The sequence below is a fragment of the Microtus pennsylvanicus genome, chromosome 12, assembly GCF_037038515.1.
Source record: "Microtus pennsylvanicus isolate mMicPen1 chromosome 12, mMicPen1.hap1, whole genome shotgun sequence".
In the NCBI taxonomy this organism is placed as follows: Eukaryota; Metazoa; Chordata; class Mammalia; order Rodentia; family Cricetidae; genus Microtus; species Microtus pennsylvanicus.
In genome coordinates this window covers 16,388,320-16,412,144 of record NC_134590.1, presented here as the reverse complement: position 1 = coordinate 16,412,144, position 23,825 = coordinate 16,388,320, and the positions used below count along the sequence as shown (strand labels likewise).

At 40.4% G+C, this 23,825-nt stretch overlaps 1 protein-coding gene across 1 annotated transcript in view; it reads left to right on the top strand.

The window, feature by feature from the left end:
* Positions 1-2,147: 2,147 nt before the first annotated feature.
* The window catches only part of Mob1b (MOB kinase activator 1B), a 37,582-nt gene continuing 15,904 nt past the window's right edge, over positions 2,148-23,825 (top strand). Inside the window, exons 1-3 of the mRNA XM_075942720.1 lie at positions 2,148-2,405; positions 17,189-17,355; positions 18,771-18,864. Coding sequence (XP_075798835.1) covers positions 2,392-2,405; positions 17,189-17,355; positions 18,771-18,864 — 275 coding nt within the window. The 5' untranslated portion in view covers positions 2,148-2,391. The remainder of the gene's footprint in view (positions 2,406-17,188; positions 17,356-18,770; positions 18,865-23,825) is intronic.

Sequence of the window (23,825 nt, the reverse complement as noted above, 5' to 3'; positions counted from 1 at the left end):
TCTATTTTGGAAAGAGGATTAAAGAAGAAACACAGATGTTTACAGGTAATGCCCTGCTTGGTCTATTTTTACATGGCATATAACTTCCTATTTGGAGCTCCTTCTGAGAGTTCGAAAGCCATTCACTTGCCGAAGATTCCTACATTCATGTTTTTGGTTTAGATTTCTCCCAGGCATCATGGGAGGTCGAAACTTGACCTGGATGCTTAACAGACATCTCAAAGTAGACATATCCAAACTGGAGCTGGACTCACACTCAATATCCTCTTGCCTCTTCAGCCTTCTTTCCTAAGCACACAGCCATGACTGGTTGCCAGGACCACAGTTAAAGAATTGTTGAGACTGCCGGGTGGTGATGGAACATGCCTTTAATCCCAGCACTTGGGAGGCAGAGGCAGGCGGATATCTGTGAGTTCGAGGCCAGCCTAGTCTGCAGAGTGAGTTTCAGGACTAGCTCCATAGCTACACAGAGAAATCCTGTTTCTAAAAAACAAAACAAACAAACCAGTAAACAGAAATAGGTGACGCTAAGGCTCTGATGTGTTGCCTCAACTATTCTTTCTCAAATACTAACTGGTTGAGGTAAATGTCATTTTACATCACCAACCTATTGTTTTCGTTATAGTAAATCCGTTTGCTGCCTTTTTTCTTTCATTTTTTAAGACCCTGTCTTTGGTTGGCTTGGAATTCAATAGGTAGATCAGATCTGTCTGCTTCTGCCTCCCTGCTTTGGGACCAAGGGCATGTACCACCACATCTTGGCCTCTTCTTATCTTTCGAGGCCATCTTTTCAAATTATTATCTGCTGTTCCTGAGAAAACACAGGCTCAAGTTTTCTTGCATTTAGTTTTTCTTTTCTTCTTAAAACCACTCAACACAGCAAACTACGGGTATATTAATGAAATAGAATAAATTTAATATTTGCATCACCTTCAGGTGTCTTGCCTTTTGGAATGGTAAGCTCAAGTTGGGTTAATATCTGCACATCGTTTCATTTAGAGTCCTTGAGAACTTGTAGAGCTGATGGTGTGCTAAAAAGGGGGCGGGGGAGGGTGAACTTTATTTTCCCACCTAAGTAGATAATGCATGCTGAGGCATATTGTAAAGAGCCGAGCATCGAGCATCCACAGGCCCCTCAGATCTTATCTTCCTGTGTTGTCCTGGCTTCCTTCAAACGTGTCCTCTTTCTGAGTTGCAGAGGCAAGCACCACCAAGTCAGCACTAACCACTTTAACATTTTCTTTTCTTTTTTTTTTTTTTTTTTGGTTTTTCGAGACAGGGTTTCTCTGTGGGACATTTTCTTAACTATTTGTTTATTATTTATTTGTGTGTACGTGTGGGAGTCGGAGGACAACTTGTGGGAACTGGTTCTCTTTATCAGAGGTTCCAGGTTATCAGGCTTGGTGGCAAGCGACTTTACTGAGCCATCTAGGGAGCCGCCGTAGATAAAAATCTTTGCCCTCAGCCTTTAAGCATGTGAGAATTAAAGTTTCTCCAAGTGCAAGGCTGGCTAAGTCTTAGTTGATCAAGTGTTTTGTGCATCAGTACCTAGAACGGATCCCACAACTGGCCGTGGAAAATCTGCTTCCTGACATTCACGATGCACTGACCTCGGCTCTCCTTGGCTCCCTTAGCTGCCCAGGCCAACAGCCTAGCTTTCTTGTTCAATAATTGATCTTACCGCCTCTGAGTCCAGTGTTTTAAGATATACCTATAGATTTTAAAAAAAAAAAAACTCAAAAACTCACTTAATCCCTTATCCAAAATCCCATCTCCAAGTCATTCCAAGCAGAAGAAATGTTTCCTTTTTTCTAAATGTGAGCATACAGGGACTGGGGCTGTAGCTCAAGTTGCTTGCTTAAGTCGAGTACAGAAAGTGAGCCCGTGGCCTTCCACTGTCCTTGCTGGGCACTCCTTGATGGGGACTCGCTCCCTCTCTACAAAACCCAGGGCTGGAATGGATGTCCACTTCCCTCCTGGGCTCCGATCGCAGGAGAGCAGCTCTGGACACTGGGCCGTGACCCGGAGCCACGTGCTCCCGCAAGCTCCACGGCTGGTCTGGACAGCGCTGGCAGTCGAGGTGACCCGAAGGTGATTCCGGGGTGGGCGGGGCGCCTGAGCTCTCGCGAGATCTCTCCGAGGGGGCGCGGAGCTGGCGAGGAGGACGCGGCGGGCGGCGCTTCCCTGGCAGCTCGGCTTCCAGGCGGCTCAGCCAGACGAGCCCGGGTCTTCTCTTCCGCTCCTCCGCCGGCCGCTGGAAGTAGAGAAGCCGGAGAAGTCGGCGGCCGCCCCGCAGCCGTGCGTCCTCCTCGCTTCCTCGCCTTCCCTCTGATTCAAGCCGGGCGTCCCAGGCTTCGCTCTGCCGAGCCCGCAGCCCACGCCGCGGCCGACATGAGCTTCTTGTTGTAAGTAACCGGGCCGCACCGGGCTTTGTTCCACCGCCCCCTGGGCTCCCGAGGCTCGGTGCTCGTCGACCTCCCACGCCCTGCCTCCCTGTCCTCCTTGTACTGCCCGGCCCTGCCTGCCTCCTTGTCCTCCTGGTGCTGTCGGGCCCTGACTCCCGGTCCTCCGTGGGATGCGCGGCCCTGCCTCCCCGTCCTCCTGGTGCTGTCGGGCCCTGCCTCCCTGTTGGTTCCTCCCCCCCATATATGTATATGTATCTGTGTGTGTGTGTACGTGCGCGCGCACGTGTGTATGTGCTTGCAAACTCACCTCCCACTCGTGTGTGCCTGTATTTGCACGCTTACCTCCCACTCTCCCGACTGGCTTCCAAGGATTGCCAGGTGTCCCGGCTCTGTGTCAGCCGCCCATTGCTGTTTTCTGAGTCCCAAGCATAGAAGATGGGTTGTTCTTATCCGACTACCCCCGACCCCTTAGTTCTTAGGGTTGAGAAATTGAGAGCCAAGTTCCATAGAGATAACTTAAAGACAGGACTTCAAAACAGGGCTGTTTGAAGGCCTGGATTCCCTGGTGACAGCCTGGGAACACCACCCACCTTCCACTCCCACTCCCGTTTTCTTGCAGTGCTTTCTTGATGTGTAGAGGTTATATTTTTTCAAGTCTCCTCCGGATGGGATCTGGGTAATGGACCAGGGTTAATTTAGGTCCACCGGGCTGTAGGTTTGCCAGTCATTTGTGAACACTGACTTTTGTGTTACATTTAGTGTGGTCATTGTTTCACATACCAGTTATTTCAGACAAATAGGAGGTGGAGGTGGGGGTTGGGACAGAAAAAAATGGGACAGCAAGACTAGGGTTTGGAAGCAAGAGACAAACCTCAGGTCCCTGGGGTTACGCCTCTAGAGTAACTCTTTTGAAAGCTTTCTTATTACTCATCCTGGTGTTTAGAAAGCTTGTTTAAAACAAATAAAACCGAGCTCTTCCAGGTTGTAATCCACTTCATACGCCCCTTTGTTGTGGGGCAAACAGCGTTCAGCAATTCCTTTCTGTTGAGATTTCTCTTTCCCCGCTCCCGAAAGTTTTAATCATTGCCCTGGCATCTGAATCGTGAGTATTCACCCTTATTTTCACATGCTCATATATCGGATATCCTTTCTTCTTAGGGTGTTGAGGCAGAGCTGAACTGTCGTGGAAGGGCTCACAGATTTTTCTCCTAGGCACAGTCAGTGTCTGGCTTGTGTCAACCTGCCTGACACGTTTCAACTTGTAAATTTATTCTAGGGCTGATTCTGAGTTTGTCAGTAGATGAGGGGAGCTGGGTGGCTTAGACAGTAAGCGGTCATTTCACGGTTTACCTTAATCAGTATACTCTCCTGTTGAGTGTGATTCTGCATCGCTTGTCTTCTGTTCTCAAGAGTGTAAGTGGGATGGTGGCTGCTGACAGGCTTGTGTCCTTTGGAACTTACACGCTAAAGTGGTTGCAGTATAGGAGGGCCGTATTTGACGGGAAGTTGGTGATGGGGAAGGTTCTAGTTTTGCTTTGTGAATACAAATAAAATAGTGTCCTGTTTTTCTGTGGCTGAGTATTAGGTGTATCTGCATGGAAGGCTAGTTCTTTTTTTCCCCCTAATGAGTATTAGCTATATAAGACAATATTGCTGTATCTACAGTGATCATCTAGAGAGTTTGTGCTATTTAGTGAACAATTTTTTTTGCAAGACCACAAATAGTAGTTAATATATGCTCAACATTTACTCTACATAGGAAGTAGAAAAAGATAAGATCTCCGGCGTAAATAGGGGGCATGGGGAATGGGGATTGTGGGAGTGGATATAGAAGGGGAGTGGGGCGGAGAAAAATACATAGCTCCATAAAAACAATTAAAAAATTATATACCCCCCCCCACACGCTCAACAGGTTTTGCTTATTGGTTTAACAGTCCAGAAAAGTTAATTTGGAGGGAGCCAGGCATGGTGGCACACACATTTAATCCTAGCATTTAGGAGGCAGAGTCGGGTGGATCTCTGTATTCAAAGTAAGCCTGGTTTACTTGGAAAGATCCAGGGCAGCCTGTGAGATCCTGTCTACAAACAAAATTTAATCTAGCATTTTTTATTTTATAGTTTCTTGAATATTATCTATGAACCAACAGGGGAAGCAGAAAAAGAGAAAGACGAAGGACTTACACAGATATCCTCTTCTTGGGAAGGCTACTGTCAGTAGATAAAGCAGAGGAACTAGGACACTGAGAGATAGGGTTAGCACACGATGAGTCGGGTTGGGAAGGAAAGCTCTATTGGTTAAAAGCCCCGCAACTTTGGCTGTGCCCAGCCGAGTCATTCATGTAAGATAGACAAGCTTCCTGTTCAGTGGAGTTTGTTTCAGTCAGTGCCCGCAAGTGTTAGATGACAGGAGTTAGTGTGGAAGAAGAGCAGAAGTGCTGTGGACAGAGAAGATGGGGTAGGAGCTGGGGGCAGCCAGGGCGATCCTGGTGGGTGCACAGGCGGTCTTCCAGAGTGATTGTTAACTTTGGTATGAATGAAAGACTGGCCTAACACTGTGGTTGTGCTGCCCATTGGCCTCTGCATGTCTGCAGATTAAACAGAACCCCTAGATGGAGAAGATGGAAACTTGACAGACACCTAAGTTAGCTTTGTAGATTCGGCTTCTTGACTGCTTCTTCAGCTGTGTGGAGAGTGTGGGTACTCCGTGGACGTAGATGGCATATCAAAGTCATCTCTAGAGGGCATAGCCCATCGTGAAGTCCCAAAGCATAGGAAGCAATTTGTTCTAAGTGGGTTTCAAGAAAAAAGTTGAGTGATACCTAGTAAAAGATGAGTAAGAGTTTTCTGAGAAAGAAAGGGGCTATGGCGCATTTTACTTGGGAAATAGGGAATTGCTTGTGAACTCTCCATTTTGAAGGCTATACAAGAAGTTGTAGAATTTTGAAGTGGTCAGATGGGCTCTTCTTAGGAATAGCCTGTTCCCTATTTTACTGAAGGGACAAAAATCACAATCACCAGCTTAGGATTGCTGGCCCAGTCTTTAGAACGCAGGTCTCTTTACTTAGTTTTTTTTTCTCTTGATATTTTATCTATGTAAACTGCAGTGAAATTTAGGAAGAAAGTGATTGTTGGTAATAGTCAAAAAGCATATTGAATGTTCTTTGTTTCTGGCATTTTAAAATTCTTTTGAGAAATAATGATAAAAGCGAGAGTATAATTTCCTAATGTAAGGCTTTTTGATGGAGTTAAAACAAATGCTGTTAGCTGTAGCAAAAAGATGGTTTAGGGATTTGGAGGAATATAGATCAGGTCTGCTTCTGTGTAGGAGAAACAAAAATGGTTCAGGAATGTAAGGGAGAAAGGAAGAAAATATATATTAATTACTATCCTGAGTACCTTCCATTTTTCTTTTTTCTTTGTAATTGTTCTCATATCTGATAGCTTTCTTAAAAAAAAAAAGATTTATTTACTTATTATGTACAGTGTTCTGTCTACATGTGTCCCCGCAGGCCAGAAGAGGGCAGCAGATGTCACTATGGATGGTTGTGAGCCACCATGTGATTGCTGGGAATTGAACTCGGAACATCTGGAAGAGCAGCCAGTGCTCTTGTCTGCTGAGCCATCTCTCCAGCGCCCCCTTCCATTTTTCTTTTGCAGAAGCAAAAATGTAGGAAAAGAAACCGGTATTTTATCTGAGTTTGTCTGTCTTTCTCCTTTCCTCTTGTCCTTTTTTTCTGTGCCCCCATCCTTATTTACTGTTTTTAAACAAAGGATTTAGCTGATTTTAGTGCTTTACAGTTTTCATCTATAACAAGTTAATTAATAGTAAAACTGTAGCTTGGTGAATGTTTACTGTGAGCCAGGCACTGAGTACGTCAGATTTAATTATTATTATTTTTTTATGATAAGAGTGTTTTGCTTGTGTTTATGTGTGTGACCATGTGCATGCAGTGCCTGTGGAGGCCAGAAGAGGGCCTTGGATCGGAGGAACCTGGAGTACTGCTTGGTTTCTGTGACCCAAACCTGGGTCCTCTGGGAGATCTGTAAGTGCACTTAGCTGCTGAGCCATTTCTCCAGCCTGGGTGCCCAGTGCTGTAAAGACCTTAGTGAAATAAATAGCAGGAACCCTTAGCTTTTAGATAGGGAGACTGGCTCAGGAAAGTCATGTAGCCGATAAATGGTATAGCTGTTTTGAGTCCTGGAAGTCTAGATCTAGGCTTATGATCTTATGCTGCCTTGTCTGTAATTAATACAACCTCATGCTTATATTTTGCGTATCCACCCTTTCACACTTTGGTGCTGACTAGGGCTCCTGCTGGCTAGGAAGGCATCTATCTGCAACCTAAATCCTCAGCCCATATATACGAGTACTTTTTTAAGTCAGGTCTGTTTTTCAGAACAGTCTGGGTTAGTAGGTACCGTGCTCATACTGGTAGGACCCTTTTCAATGGTTTTGCAACTAACACAACAGAGAAAGACAAGGGAGAAACTTTTAAACCTAATAATATTATAACTTATATTATTATTAAAATACGTTTACTAGAGATATTACAAAATACAATTAAGAAAAGAAAGAAAGTAATTCCTGGTGGGCATGCTGATCCATGTCTGTACTCTCCAGGGAGCAGGAGGACTGCCAGTTTGAGGCCAGCCTGTAGTGCATAGTGAGAGCCTTCAGGAGGCCAGAGAGTATAATTTACAACTAAAGCTTTACAGATAGCTATCGGTTATATTTTTGAGTATACAAATTGATAATTTATCACAGATAAACAAACGGATCCTTCCCATGCATAGACCAGGTTATTCATGTGTTCTTTTCTTAGTGACGGTGCATAGACTTTTGGGCTAATGAAATGACCCAGCTGGCTAAAGGGCTTGCATGCAGGCCTGATGTCCAGAGTTTGACAGGGACCTTTTTGAGGCTAAGTCTACTACTAAGGGTTCCAATAGCATGAAATATCATCGTCCTGGGAAGCAGCCCTTTAACATATTAACCTTTCAGGGGATACAGTCTATGTTCAAACTGTAGCACAAGTGAATATAAGACTTTTTATAATATCTTCAAATTGATAGTAAGGTGTTAAAATCATAGAAAATTATAAATTTTTAGAACTCTAAAAATCATTATAACAATAGTTACAAATAGCTGTAAAATCATTTCATTTGCTGAATTAACATATTATTTTAGTCAGGCATGGTGGTACAAGTCTTTAATTCCAGCAATGATAGGAGGCAGAGGCAGGTAGAGCTCTTAAATTTAAGGTCAGTTTGGCTTACAGAAAGTTCGAGGACAGCCAGGGCTACACAAAGAAACACTGTCTCAAAAACAAAACAGTTTTTTAAGGCCAGCTAATGGAGGCACATACCTTTAATCACAGCACCCAGGCGGCAGAGGCAGGTGAATCTCTGTGAATTGACAGCCAGCCTGGTCAAGTTCCAGGACAGCAAGGGCTACACAGAGAAGCCCTTTCTGTAAAAACCGAAAAAAAAAAGTTTTTGATCTTCAGAAAGATTGCAATAATTGTACAGAGTTTTCATGACATGTGTTCCTCATCTAGAGATACCATCTGTAACTTTAACATTTCAAAGTAACACACACACACACACACACGTGTACACATGCACAGTTCTATGTCAGAAGTATTCTGTCATCCCCTCGTAGTGTTAGAGATGGAACCCAGTGTTTGCTCAAGGTGTTCAACTGTCAGCCCCACAGCTTTCTAACTAAAGTATTTCTTTATTCTTCTTTCATGACCTTTACCCTTGAGTGTTGAGGTCCATTTTTATAGAATGTTCTTTATACTTTTTCTGATATATCCTGTGCACATAGGTTATACATATGAGGCAGAAATGGTATATGTTGTTTTTTTTTTAAACCGCATCAGATCACATGGACATGGTGTATTTGTCTATTACCGGTGTACCATGACGTGTGTTGCCCTTCCCCTCACCCTGTACCCCTTGGGTTTCTCTGTGTATATCTGGTTGTCCTGGAATTCACTCTGTAGACCAGGCTGGCTTTGACCTCAGAGATCTGCCTGTCTCTTCCTCCGGAGTCCTGGGATTAAAGTCCTGCACCACCACTTCCAGTTATTACTGGTGGTTTTAATTTTGGTGTTTTAAGTTGTCTGCCAGAATCCTCCACTGTTATTTGCATTTTATGTTAAGTATTCTGAATCTGTGTGACCAGTCCTGTCCTCATTCAAATTTTTATTCACAAACATAGTGTCCTAGCTTTTTATCTAAATTATTTTTATAATGATTGCAAGAGTTCTAATTCTCTCATCACTTGTAGATTTATGTTAGTTTTATTGTAAGAACTTAGTTTGTATTAAGACATGGATGTTTTGTCCCTCTAAAGTTGGTAATTGAAATACAGTCACCAACATAGAGCTGTGTGCACATCAGAAGGTGGGACACGTGGGAGGTGAGAAGTGAGTGCTGTGGTAGAGGCCTGAGGAGCCGTACTTGGTCCTTTGTCCTTCTGCGCTCTGAGCAGTGGTTTCACTGCTGCCGCCAGTGTTCCTACCCAGTTGTTCCTAATTTACTCTAAGAAGATACAGGGGCTGGGGAGGTGGCATAGTGGGTGAGAGTAGGAGGACCTGAATCTAAATCCACAGCACTGGAGGACAGAGAAGTGTGGAGATGTCTGGGACTCTGTGACTGGCCAACCTAGGGATAATGTTGAAAGTGATGGAACAGGACACCTGAAATCCTCCTGTGGTCTTTGCATCCCATACACAAATGTGCACAAGCATGCATGCATCATGTATTCGCATACAAGGTAATCTAGATAAATGGAATCTTTTTGTTTTTCAAGACAGGGTTTCACCGTAGCTTTGGAACTTGTCCTGGAACTTGCTCTCTAGACCAGGCTGGCCTTGAATTTACAGAGATCAACCTGTCTCTACCTCCTGAGTGCTAGGATTAAAGATGTGTGCCACCACTGCCTGGTGATAAATGAATCCTTAATGTTCTTCAGTTAGTTAGTATCTGAAATTATTATTACTAACTTTGGTGCTCAAATTGTTCCAGCTTTGGGTAGTGAAAACCCTATTCATGCTTTTTTCTGTGTCCTTTTCCCTTATGTTTGTCTGTGTTCATTTCTGTCTTTGTCATGCTTACTGACATAAGATGTTCCAGGGTTATCTTATATTTCCTGTTCCTCAGCCCTGGATCTGGCTGTTTCCCTGAGGACTTTGTTTCTAGTCAGTGGAGAATAGTATTTAGTAAACAGAATAGGTGGCAGATACACCTACTGCCACAGATGCTTTTTGCTATTGCTAAGCTGTTTGGCTGGACTCTGCTAAAAAACATATGTCCATTATTAAAAAAAATGTCTGTCTGCATATATTAGATGAGTTTGCACTATTCCAGCCTGTAACACGTTCTAGCCTCCCCTAGTCTTCACTTTTTGTCTCCATGGAAAACCTGATTCCCAGTTGTCCTTTTTTTTTTTGACCCATCTTGGTTGTCTCTCTTTGTGTCCTGGGCTCCAGCTGTTGTGGAGGTTATTACCCCAGCTCCTGTTGTAGCATTTGTGGGTGCCTGTGGTAGACCTCTTAAGAATGAATACGGGGTGAGACTCCGTGTGTATAGTACTTGTGCAACTAGGTGATTCATTCATTTTTTTCCTTTCCTATGAATCTTGTGTTTAGGACCAATACTCCAGAAATATTGGGGGAACTAGAGATACTGAGTTTATGCAAAGTTTTACTCCATAAATTATAGTTACATGCAACAGTGATATGAATATCATAGCATTATAGTGACTGCTAGAGGCTGTTATTTTTATAAAAATTTCAGGATTTCTGATAATTATAGGTAATTTCTGTGCTTTTATTATAATGTGTATTAGTGGTACTCTCGTTTTTCTGAGGTTAGAAACTAAAAGCAAGAATTTGAAGGAAAACAAATGTCTGGCATTATTATTTGGATAATCTCATTTCTAAATAGCCTTTTTACTAGTTTTTGTTTGATTTAATTTTTTAATGAGATAGTATTTTGTTTTATAGGTCAGGGACTGGGAGCTCACTATGAAACCTAGGTTAGCTTCAAACTTATTATTATTCTGCCTTAGCCCCTAGAGTGCTAGGGTTACAGATATATCCTACCTCACCCAGCTCCTTTATTGCTTAAAAATTTTGTAAAAAAGATTCACTTATGTATGTGAGTATTTTATAAGTATGTAGGTGCACCTTGTACGTGCAGTTACCATGGAAGTCAGAAGAGGGCATCAGATCCTTTGGCACTGGAGTTACTGATGGTTGTGAGCTGCCTGATGTGGATGTTGGGAATCAACCTTGAGCTTTGTGGGGAGAGTACATATTTTTTTTTAAAAAAATATTTATTTATTTATTTATTTATTTATTTATTTATTTATTTATTTATTATGTATACAGTATACAATATTCTGTCTGTGTGTGTGTCTGCAGACCAGAAGAGGGCAGCAGACCTCATTACAGATGGTTGTGAGCCACCATGTGGTTGCCGGGAATTGAACTCATGACCTTTGGAAGAACAGGCAATGCTCTTAACCACTGAGCCATCTCTCCAGCCCGAGAGTACATATTTTTAGCCCCTTCCTTGACATTTAAACTGTTAGTGTTAGAGTCACTCCAATTCTGTAGTTTTATGTTAGGGTTTTATTTGTGCAGCTGAAATATTAGTTTAAAACGTGAGACCTCACTATATATGTGTGCTATATACATGTATGTTAAATGCTATGCTACTTTCTCTCTTGGTTAGTTCTCTTTGTATAAGCTAAAAATAGAAATCCTATCAAATCATATTTACTGTTTCTGTCATCCCTCCATTCCCTACTTTCTCCTTCCCTCTCTTTTCCCCTTGCTTGCTTGTTTATTTATCCATTTATCTGTCTGTCTGTCAGTCTGAGACAGGGTCTCACTGTATAGCTCTGGCTCACCTAGAACTCACTATGTAGACCAGGCTGGTCTCAGACTCTCAGAGATCTACCACCACTCCCAGCCTTTGTTTTTGAGGCGAAGTCTCCTGGATCCTAGACTGACTTTGAACCTGCTACATAGCAAAAGGCTGGCCTTTTGTTTTCCCCTCCCAATTTTTGGGATTACAAGCCATTGCAATACTTTTTTACGCCTCCAGCTCTCTAGCCTCTGGCAACTATAATATGCTCTGCCGATGTTTTGCCTGTTTTGGACATTTCATGTATATGGAGTCATCCAAAATGCAATACCAAATATTTTGTGTCTTGTAGGTAAGTTTTTTCATTTTGCACAATATTTTCAAGATTTATCATTTGTAATATTTATTACATTATTCTTTATGTTTAAATACTGTTATGTGGATGACCTACTTTTATTTATCCATTTATCAATTGATTTATATTTGTTATTCTGCTATTTTGTCTGTTATGAATAATGCTGCTATGGATATTTGTCTGCACTTTTAATGTGAACATATATGGTCAGTTCTCTTGGGAAAGACCCACTGTTCCCTACCCCAGCTATGATTACTCATCATTTATTGTCATTAGTTGCCAAAATGTCATGTATTTGGAATCATAGCGTATCAGACCAGAGTATCTCTCTCTCTCTCTCTCTCTCTCTCTCTCTCTCTCTCTCTCTCTCACACACACACACACACACACACACACACACACACGCGCGCGGTAAATATTTGTCTGCTAGTCTTTAGCTTCTCCATTTTCTCTATGTTGTCTTACACAGCACAGATTTTAACTTTCATAATTTAACTTGTCAGTTTCTTTTGTGATGGCTTTGCATCTTGATAGAGTCAAGAGTTTGGAGATTTTTCTCCTATTTTTTTTCCTAGAAGTCTTTTTCCCCCCCAAGACAGGGTTTCCCTGTGTAGCCCTAGCTATCCTGGAATTCATTCTGTATTCCAGGCTGGCCTCAAACTCAGAGAGATCTGACTGTCTCTGCCTGCTGAGTGCTGGGATTAAAGGCGTGCACCCCCCCCCCGCTAGAAGTCTTACAGTATTGTGTTACACATTAAATCTGTGATCCAACTCAGATTACTTTCTTAATAAGGTGTTGGATTATCTAGATTTATGTTTTACATATGGATGTCTCATTGTTTTAACACCATTCCTGAAAAGATCATTCTTCCTTCATTGAATTTTATTTCCTCATTTGTCAGAAATCAGTTGTCTGTATTTATGTCAACTTAGTGTCTTTAAAAGTAGCTTTATTTATGTATAATCACATCACAAATCACTTATTTATAGCATAACTGGGTATATTGGTATTTTATCAAGGTTGTACAATCGTAACCATTATCAACCTTTTAAAACTTGATTTTCCCCCTCCTCCACCACTGATTATTGACAACATAATGTTAATGGAGACTTGACAGAATGTTAAAGGAGAGTTTAATCCCTCTGTACTTTCAGCATAGCCTAGTTCGGAAGCAGTTTGCTGATTTGTTACAAAGCTAGGCATAATCTTTCTATTCAATTTAAGGCACTCTCTTTTAATAATAGCCTTTTTCATGAAGGTGATAGTATCCTTGTTATTCCTGAAGACATTGGGTGTCTTTAGTGCATGAGCACATATTGGTGGATACACTTGTGTGGAAACCAGAGGTGGACTTTGGGTATCTTCCTTATCATGCTGCTCAGTTTCTTTAGTTATTAAATTGTTTTTTGTTTTTGTTTTGTTTTTTCAAGACAGGGTTTCTTTGTATAGCTTTGAAGCCTATACTGGAACTAGCTCTTGTAGACCAGGCTGGCTTCGAACTCACGGAGATTTGCCTGGGATTAAAGGCATGTGCCAGGGCTGGAGAGATGGCTCAGTGGTTAAGAGCATTGCCTACTCTTCCAAAGGTCCTGAGTTCAATTCCCAGCAACCACATGGTGGCTCACAACCATCTGTAAAGAGGTCTGGCGCCCTCTTCTGGCCTTCAGGCATACACACAGACAAACTATTGTATACATAATAAATAAATAAATATTAAAAAAAAATTTAAAGGCATGTGCCACCACTACCTGGCTAGTTATTAAATTGTAATTCTTTCTTGGTATTGGTTTTCTTGAATATTTGATGTTGTGGAGGTTCTTTGCTTATTTGTGTTTGATAATTTTGATGGTTTCTTTTTAGTGAATTACACTCTTTGATTATAGGAGCTTTCTTTTGACAATAGTAGGAGAATGAACAAATACCACACTGTGTATTTGTGTGTGTGCATGTACACCAATAGATATTTGCTTGATGGCTTGTGTACCCTTACCTGTTGAGCAGGTGGTAATCTCCAAACTCAACTCTGCTCTGAGCCTTAGCCTATTACTACACACCTGTTGTGTCTTTCTTGCTTCTCAGTAAAAGACCAGCAAAGGAGTCCAATTGCTTAGAGCCTGTTCATTTCCTGTATAATCTACTGAAAACCCAACAATGCCTCTCTCCTATAATTCAAATTTTTAGTTTGGAGCGCAGTGGAATTACTCTTCATAGCAACTTCCATAAGACTCAAGATTCCCTGTTACTCTAGATCACTTGCGTGTTTATGTGTGTATGTTTGTGCACATATTGGTGGGTACATATATGCATGTGTGTGTGTGTGCTCAAGCACATATTAGTTGGGGCATATATGTGTGGAAACTAGAGGTTGTTGACTTTGGGTGACTCCTCAGTCATGTTATTCTGACCGGTTCTTACTGAATTTGGAGCTCACAGGGGTGTTCTTGTCTCCTAAACCTAGAATTATAGGTGTGCAATGCCATCTCCCACACATGCGGGGTTTTTGTTTTTTTGTTTTTTGAGACAGGGTTTCTTTGTGTAGTCGTGACTGTCCTGGAACTCACTATGTAGTTCAGGCTGACCTCAAAACTCACAGAGGCCTATCTTTGCCTCTGGAGTGCTTGGATTAAAGGCATGTGCCACCACGGCCTAGCTATTCTTTCTGTCTGTCTGTCTGTCTGTCTGTCTGTCTGTCTGTCTGTCTATCTCTATCTATCTATCTATCTATCTATCTATCTATCTATCTATCTATCTATCTATCTACTGGGCATTGAACTTAAGTCCTTAAGTTTGCATAGCAAACACTTTACAATTGAACTGTTTCTCTAGCCCTAAGCTTATCAGCTTTTTAATCTCATCAGAATTCTTCAATTTCTTTCTTGTTTTCTGGCCACATGAGTTTCCTAAACTTTTCTAGCTGTAACAATAATAGCAATATTATTTATTAATAATAACATTTTTAGCCAAAATATAGGCAGATATGTTTGTATACATTGTTATCCCTTTTAAGTCAAGATGCTCTTTTGTAAAAAGGTATTTGTTTTATGTGTGCCTGAGTCTATGTATGTGCACCATGTTCATGCAAGAACTCATATAAGTTAGAAGTGGTGTTGAATCCTCTGCAACTAGAATTATAGATGGTTCTGAGTTATGTGGGTGCTCAGAATTGAATTCTGTCCTTTGCAAGAGCAGCAAGTGCTCTCTCTAAACTGCTGAACCATCTCTTCAGCCCCAAGATGATCTTTTTGATGTTAGCCTTTGTCTTTGAGCTTTCTTCCTAGAATACGTTTATTTTGAAATCTTCAGACACTTATGAGCCTTTCAAGAAGCATAAATTTGTTTGTAAATTTTAAGGAGAAATTGATCTTTGCAGGAGCATTTCACTAGTCACTGTTATTACTATTGGGCCAGATTTAAAATTTTTTTACTGGCAGAGTATGGTGTTCAGTACTTCTACGTTAGATATGTGTGAAGAAAGGAAACATAACTGCGTATTTAGAAGATTGCTTTTTTGTTGTTGCCTTTTCCAGGCAGGGTTTGTCTGTAGCCCTGGCTGTCTGAAAACTCACTTTGTAGATCAGGCTGGTCCAATACTTTCCTCAGTTTTGTCAGAAGCCCTGAGAAAAACAGTGATGAGAGGTTTGAAAAGGAGAAAATAAAGTAATAATTGAGTTTGAAAAGGTATAATTGTATTTTTGTAAATATATTTTAGAGCTGTTTGGCAAGAATTTGGTGTTGAATGCATTATGATTAAACTGGAGGAAAGTCTGTGCACTCAAGTGTTCTACAGCTTGACCTTATCCAGTGTTTTACCTTTGGATTTATTCCGAGAACACTGGGAAGCCACTGAGTGGTTCTCAGAGGAGGAGCTACGTCTACTTATTAATGTTTTTGAAGAGATTCCTTGGTTGTTGACTAAATACATGGAAGGTGGATGAATGTGTTCGGTGTTGAGAAATACCAATTTAATTCTAATTAAGCGCTCTAGAACAGACAGTATCTAAATGTCATTCGAGTGATACCACCATTTGAGTTGGATATTTGGGTTATATGGTAGACTTTTAACTTACTTTAGTATCCTCTGTGGTTGTAGTATACAACTAAGGTTGAGCTATAGCTATATCTTGGGGAAGGCGGGAAGGGATGTGGAGTTTAAACTTCAGAGAAAGGGTTGAAGAAGGCAAAGAGAGAGGGAAAACAAAAGAAAACTCTTGTTATGGAAGCTGTCATGTGACACAGTGAGTTTCTCAATATGCCCTTTAATCCATTTGTCTTTAGTTGCAAGTGTTCATTGCAAAGAGTCATTGGTCTGGTTCAAGGCTCTGGTTTCTGCTACACCATTTATACTGGGGCTTCACTGGGACTCCTCTTAGATACCCTGTTGTTGCTCTGTGTTGTAGAGATCTTGCAGCTTTGGGTCTGTAGAACCGGCCCTCTTAATGCTCCATCAGATCATAGATGGAGTGGATGTTGGGGTGTTGTTGCTTGTTTTTACTGTTTTCTTTTGTACTCTTTTGATTTTTGGGGGGGGGCTCCTTGCTCCTGGGGGAGCGTGCCATAAAACTCCCAAATAAACCACACACACAGACAGACTCTTATTATTTCTTATAAAACACAGCCTTGGCTTGTTTCTTGCCATCTTATCTTAAATCATCCCATCTATCTTTGCCTCTGGGCTTTTATCCTTCTCTATTTCTGTATGCCTTTCTTTTTTTTAAAAAAAATATTTTTTTATTTCATGTTAATTGGTTTTGGCCTGAATGTACTTCTGAAGTCCTGGAACTGGAGTTACAGACAGGTGTGAGCTGCCATGTGGGCGCTCTGGAAGAGTGGTCAGTGCTCTTAACCGCAGAGTCATCTCTAGCCCCTCTGTATGCCTTTCTGTACTACTTTCTCCATGGCTTGCTGTGTGGTTGGCCCCTGATGTCCTCCTCTCCTTTCTTGCTTCTTCTTCTTTTTCTCCCAGATGTCTCCTTCTGTTTATTCTCTCTGCCTGTTTAACCAGAATTCTGTATCATGAGTGATTGCAAATGCTTTCTGTGATTGGGTAGAAGAACATCTACCTTCTTTTCCCCATGTTTTTGGGTTTTTGTATTATACTGATATGAAATTGCACCTACATTTTATAAGAGAAAACACTTCTGTGTTTTAAAATAACAAGCAGGGTTGAATAAGGAATAAAATTACACATTATAGAAGTGCTTTTTAAAATTTTTTTTTGTAGATTATAGTCTATAATCCAGAGTGGTTAGTTTACTGTGGGGAACTGGATTAGTTTCAATTGAAAGTTCTTTTTTTTCCTTCTGAGTTGAATTAGAGAATAGAGAGACTATGTGTATGTATTTTGGGTAGATAACACAGTCATTACATTACATACAGTAACTACATTATTGCTAGGATTAATATAGCTAGTACAGTTTAAGTTTGGGGACTGAAAGTGTAATTCTTATTAATTTTTGGATATTTAAGATGACTTATTTTGCCCAGTAATAAATTGTAGATTCTATTGATAATATATTACTCCCCTTTTCTTTTTTCTATTCATAGTGGTAGTCGCTCTTCTAAAACTTTTAAACCAAAGAAGAACATTCCCGAGGGTTCTCACCAGTATGAGCTCTTAAAACATGCAGAAGCCACACTTGGCAGTGGGAACCTGCGGATGGCTGTGATGCTTCCTGAGGGAGAGGACCTAAATGAGTGGGTCGCAGTGAACAGTAAGTAGCCGACTGTTTCTCAGCAGACAGTGACCTCAGTGCAGGTGAATGTTTAGATGCTGGTTTTTCTAGGATCTATTTAGTCTAATAGTCACAATATGGTGAAGACAGACAGCCTGATGTCACTATTTAGTAATGTCCTAATCTGTCAGTCTTCATGCTATTTTATCTCAGCATGAAATTTTATGAATGTCCATCAACTTTACTGTCACTTTTTTTTAAATTATGTGATTAATTATAATGTGATATTTCTGGACTAATACAGTTTTGTTATTAAAAATAAAATGGTTTGTTTTTTCACTTTCTTAGTGAGAGCCATTTTGCCCATGAGATGATTTTTGTGACATCTCAAAGATAATCAGAATAAATTTCCAATGTATGTGTACATTATTACTGTGTAGCCTTCGCTGGCTTAGAACTCACTATATAGATTAGGCTGGTCTTCAATGTACAGAGATTCATCTGCGTCCCAGTTGCTAGGACTAAAGGTCCTGCCCTGCTCTGCCCTCTTGTCCCCTCTTCTCTCTTCTCTTTACTTTTGGCACTTGTTTGTGCTGTTGTATTTTTGAGAGCTCATTTATTAGTTAATTTAGTTATTTGAATTTTTTCACATTTATTTATTTGTGTGTTTGTTTTAATGTCTGTGGGAACACATGCCATAGCAAGTATGTGAGGGTCAGAGGACAGTTTTTTCTCTCTGCCATGTGGGTCCTGGGGATCAAACTCTGGTTGTCAGGCTTGGTGGCAAGCACTCTTACCCACTGAGTCATTTTGCTAGCGTGCATATACTAATTAAGAAAGATTAAGAATGGCTGTGTAGAACCCTGTATTTTAGATTCTACATATTAAGTCTTGGAGCAGCTAATTCTGTCTGTATTGTCTGTCTGAGTTGCTAGAACTGGGTGTTTGTAGTTCTGCAATAGCCGTCAGTGTTCTCCCCTAGCCTCCACATGCTCACACAGTTCACAGTGTTGTTGGGTATTCTTGGCTTTTCCATTTTGAAGGTAAGTGTTTTTGGGGGAGTGGCTTTGGAATGGCAATCCATAATCATTAAAATTTGTGGTTTCATTATTACTGAGATTCTTTTCAGAGGGTTTTATGATTATCTAGAAACTTTTTGTGAGGGGGCATTTTAAATTGTTACATTTTCTGCTGTGTTGTCTTCTCTTACTCACATAGAGTTCTTTGTATATTTTATATATACATTTTTTAATGTGGGTTGCCAATAATTTTTCATGCCCTTGTGTTGCTCCCTAGTACAAGCTCCTCGTTTTAGTGCAGTCAACAAATTGGGGCTTTGGTGTGAACTTTTCCACCTGGTTTTGTAGCGAAAAAGAACCTGGGATTCTGCTTAAATAAAGTGATATTACTTTCTTACTGTTTTATTTTACTTATGATGGACATTTGCTTTGCAGCTGTGGATTTTTTCAATCAAATCAATATGCTTTATGGAACCATCACAGACTTCTGTACAGAGGAGAGTTGTCCGGTGATGTCAGCTGGACCAAAGTAAGATATGATTAATGTCCAGTTTTCCTTGTCACTGTCCTTGGACTTTTAAATGAGAAGGAAATGTCTAGCCATGCACTTCCTGGGTCCTAGTGGCTTCCTGTTGCTGCCTTTTCTCTCTTTACAGGGTATCTTTCCCATCCACCTGAACTGGCCTCCTGGAAACTCCTTGCCAGTTACTCTGTTTCTTCTGAAAAGTTGCTTTTCTATTCTTCTCAGATACCTTTATTTTCTTCTGTTTCTTTCTTTTCTTTTTTTTTTTTTAGGGAAACATTTTATAATTTATATATAAAATTTCAGTAAGAAACAATGTAAAATGATAAGAATATTCATATTACATTAAGAGTCAAAAACAATAAAATAAAACCCAAATTTAAAAAAAGACAAAAACCTCTCAAAACAATGAAAAACTCACACACAATGAATGTAAATTTTAATTCTAAAACAAGAGTATGAACAGAGCATTTAAAATGATCTCAGTCATTTGGCAACTCATCATATCATTGCAAGAAACGATCTGATCTTAAAGCCTTATTTTATGAAAAACTTAAGTTGGACAGTTTGTTCTTTATGGGAGTTAAAACATGTTTAAAAATGAACCTGGTGATAAACCAGTTTCTATCCTGAAATAACTGTCTAAAACACCATGGCATCTTGAAGCTGAATAGACTGCAGCAGTCTCTTCTTCAAGCATTTCTCTTCACTGAAACAGTATGGAGATGGGCAGGGGCTTGGGAACAGCACAACAGAGAGTATAGGGCGCAGCTTCACCTGAACCAGTCATTTATGTTAATAGAGCTGGTGGTAAAGCCACAGAGGCAGGGGTATTGGAGAATAACTTACATTCTTAAAAACCAGTCACGGCTGTGGACAGAAAGCTGTGGAGTCTGTTCTTCTCCTTAACTGCTTGACTTGAATGCATGCGTGAATTTCTGTTTCCTACTAGTCCATATGCAGATAGTTATAGGGCAGGCAGAGTCTTCTACTAATGACTGCATAGCATTTAGAACCCTCTTTTCATTAAAAAAAATAATAACAAAATAAACAGATAATACAGTAAAAATCACTGATAAGAAATCTCTGCAAAATCAAGTGTTCATTGATTAGCATCATACATTGAGTAAAATACGGTCTATTTTTACATGTGTATATAGTTTACACAGGGGCAGCCTGGTATCTGATGGGCTGGAAGGATTGTATTAGTGATGTGTACTCCGGGAAACCCCAATTTCCACTGTTAAATATACACCTACTTTGCTGATTCAGATACAAAGTAAACTTATTTTCCTTTATCTGAAGTGAATGTACATAATACTGTCTATGGACAATAGTTTATAAAGCTATTTAAAATCTAATAAAAACTTCCACCTAGGAGCTTAACAGCACATGCAAATTCTTTTTCTCTCATGTTAATGTTTTACAATGTCTCACCCTTGCAACAGGCCCACGCTGAACATTTCTTTTCCTATGGAGCCATTTAGTATTCTTCAGTGTAGATGTGCTCTTTCTGCTTAATTTTTTATTTTTTAAAAATATTGTTTTTAGGGAACCATTTCTGCGTCAAGGTGTTCAGCTTCTCATATTTCTCCCTCTCATGATAAATTTTCTGGAAGACACTATTGCGCAACTGAGTTATTTCTTTTTTTTTTTTTTTTTTTTTTTTTTTTTGGTTTTTCGAGACAGGGTTTCTCTGTGGCTTTGGAGCCTGTCCTGGAACTCGCTCTGTAGACCAGGCTGGTCTCGAACTCACAGAGATCCGCCTGCCTCTGCCTCCCGAGTGCTGGGATTAAAGGCGTGCGCCACCATCGCCCGGCAACTGAGTTATTTCTTGTTTTATTTTCTCAATTTCAGTTCCATCATGGTCATCAGATTCTTCCAAATTACTCTTCTCAACCAATTTCCATCTCAGTTGAGCTTTTAAGCCTTTCAAAGTCTTCTTAATGGACAACAAGTAATCCACACTGGGGCTCTTATTTAAACAGTCAGTGATCTGCTTTTTAAACTCGACACTATCCTTGTACTTGGCTAGCAGGGTGGCAATGAACTTTTCCTCAGAATGGATCTTCTGAAGCACTTGACTGTATGTACTTAAAATAATCTCCTTGTCTACAACACCTTGTTCAATGAGAGATATCTCCAGCTCTTTGCAGACAGATGACTCCGTCTTCTCTAGAATTTCATCAATATTACCAATCATGTCTTCTGAAGTCAGTGACTCACCCAAAGATAGATCAAAAACCTTCTGACTGCTCTGGAACCATGCCACAAGATGCTGCAGAGAAGCCTCTGTCTCACTCCTAATACTAGCAAACTCTTCTCTTTTGTTACACTGCCAGTCATAAAACTTTCTAAGTATTTCTTCAGAGTTAGTTCCTTCTTTGGCCTTTCCATACACTGCTTCTAATGAAGTAGATAAGTCCTGCAACGTTTTTAAGCGTTTATCAAGTGGTAACTCATCTACTTCCAGAATAAAAACATCTACAGCCATGAACAGGTTTTGTTGCACTTCATTTCTTTTAGCGATCAAAATACTACCTTCATTCTCATCATGGCAAGTTTTGATCTTCTCCTGAGCTACATTATATTCAGCCCAAATTTTTTCTAACTCATTCAAAGATTCTAGAGTAGTAAAGGAGCCTTCATTCAACACTTGCATAGCATCCGAAAGATCATTACCAAAACGAATACTAATGTTAATGTGCCTTATTTCTTTCAATAGTTCCACTTTAGCTGCCAGAAGCTGAACACCTTGACGCAGAAATGGTTCCCTGAACTGCCTCTGTTATACCCTGAAATTGGATTACTTAAGTATACGAATTCTGGTGGTCTTCTTTCTATGAGCTTAGAGCCAGACCTTCTTGACACTGAGCCCATGAAGGAACTTAGCAGCAAACGTCCTCTGGTGTGCTCTGACGTTAATGGGCAGCCAGTTCTCTTAAAGGGCTATTCTGTGGATGTTGAACACAGAAGGCAGGGTGATTCAGAGAGCAGCCTCCTATCATAGAGCTTGTGGAAATTCTAAGGAAGAGTCTGGATTACTGCCATTGATATTCTTGTTTCTGTGTAAGTCTGATCCTGTTGTCTACCTGATGGTCCCATATTATCCTAAGGCAAACCTGAGTGCAATTCAAGCTAGTATGCCTTTAACTTCAGAAGAAGCTTTAAAAGTCATGAAAGGTGTTGCCCGAGGCCTGCATACATTGCACAATGCTAACATAATTCATGGATCACTTCATCAAAACAATGTATTTGCCTTAAATCGTGACCAAGGAATTGTTGGAGATTTTGACTTCACCAAATCTGAGAGTCAGCGAGCTTCAGTGAACATGATGGTTGGTGGATTGAGTTTGATATCACCTGAATTGAAAATTGGGAAACCTCCTTCTGCAAGTTCAGACTTATATGCTTATGGCTGCCTTTTGTTATGGCTTTCTGTTCATAATCAGGAGTTTGAGACAAGTGAAGATGGAATCCCAAAAGTAGATCAGTTTCATTTGGATGATAATGTCAAATCCCTCCTCTGTAGCTTGATATGTTTTAGAAGTTCAATGACTGCTGAGCAAGTTTTGAATGCTGAATGTTTCTTGCTTCCAAAGGGGAAATCACTTCCAAACCCAGAAAAAGAGATTGAGTGTATTCCGCTTAACAAAGAAGATGAGTCAAAGGTGGAGAGCTTAGATAGATATAAAGAAAGACAAGAAATGGTGACGCCAACACTTGACTGACATGTAGTCTTCTATTGTTTCTGTACATGTCCCCTTAAAAACTTTGTTCTGTTTGCTTAGTAGAAAAAAAAATGTGTGTGTAACTAGTTGGATTGGGTCTGTGTATTTGGGTTGTAAAATATAAAAAAGTTTTGGTTAAAAAAAATTGTTTTTAATTTGTGCATGTAGGTGTGTGCATGTGAGTGCAAATGCCCATAGTGGCCGGAGGCATCCGATCCCCTGGAGCTGCCACAGGTTGGAGCCTGTCTCAGGTCCTCCAGAAGAGTTTTGCACTCTCTAAACAGCTGAGGCAACTCTCTAGTCCTAGTGGTTTTGCTCTTACAATGATATATTATGTTGTGTTTATACTGTAATATTGTGTGCACACACGTGTATGTGCTCAGCATCAAATCAAAGACGGCAGGTATGCTACTCAAGTCTTTATTTGTTCTTTTAAATCTGTCTTGGTGCAATGACAGCGCTTACCACCTACCTCCTCAGCAATCAATACTGGTTTGGCCAATGACCTTTTGAAGTTGTCTTTTACTATTATTACTAATAAAGGCCACTGCTATTTATTTAGTCATATGTGAGTATATATTTGACTTCCTATTCCAACATCAGAAAATTGCTGACCCTATGCATCAACATGAATGTAAAGAATTTAGTCAGCTGATCAAAGAACTTACAGGAGAGCTATGGGAGCTCAGGAGAGGTGTGCTTCCATAGCTTAGCTCCTATCTTGGGAGGTAAACCCTGGCCATCCTCACTAGAAAAGCAGAGAGCTGTGTTTGCTCTGTACTACTTTCTTGCCTACAGAGATGAGTTTTCCCAAATCTTAGTTCCCTGCTTCCTTTTTATTCAGTTCTCTTCTGTGAGAATAGTAGCTGGTGCTTTTCACTTCTCGAGGAATGCTTTATTGGAGAACTGTCCTTGGTGGAACTTTTGTTGTTGCTTCTCTGTGTAACCTGGTCTGTCCTGGAACTCCCTTTGTAGATCAGGCTGGCCTTGGACTCACAGAGTAAGCACTGTACCCTCTGTCTTCTTGAGTCCTGAGATGAATGGTATGTACCACCACACCTGACCCTCAGTAGATTTTTACTCAAGGATGCCTTTCTTTAGCAAACTTGATTTTAAATGAATTAGATATCCCTTTGACTAAATATTGTGACAGATGACAATGTCTTAATTTCATCAAATTTTTGTCTCTTGTTGTTAAGATTACTTAAGAAAAGAAAAAGAATTGAGGAAATTAAA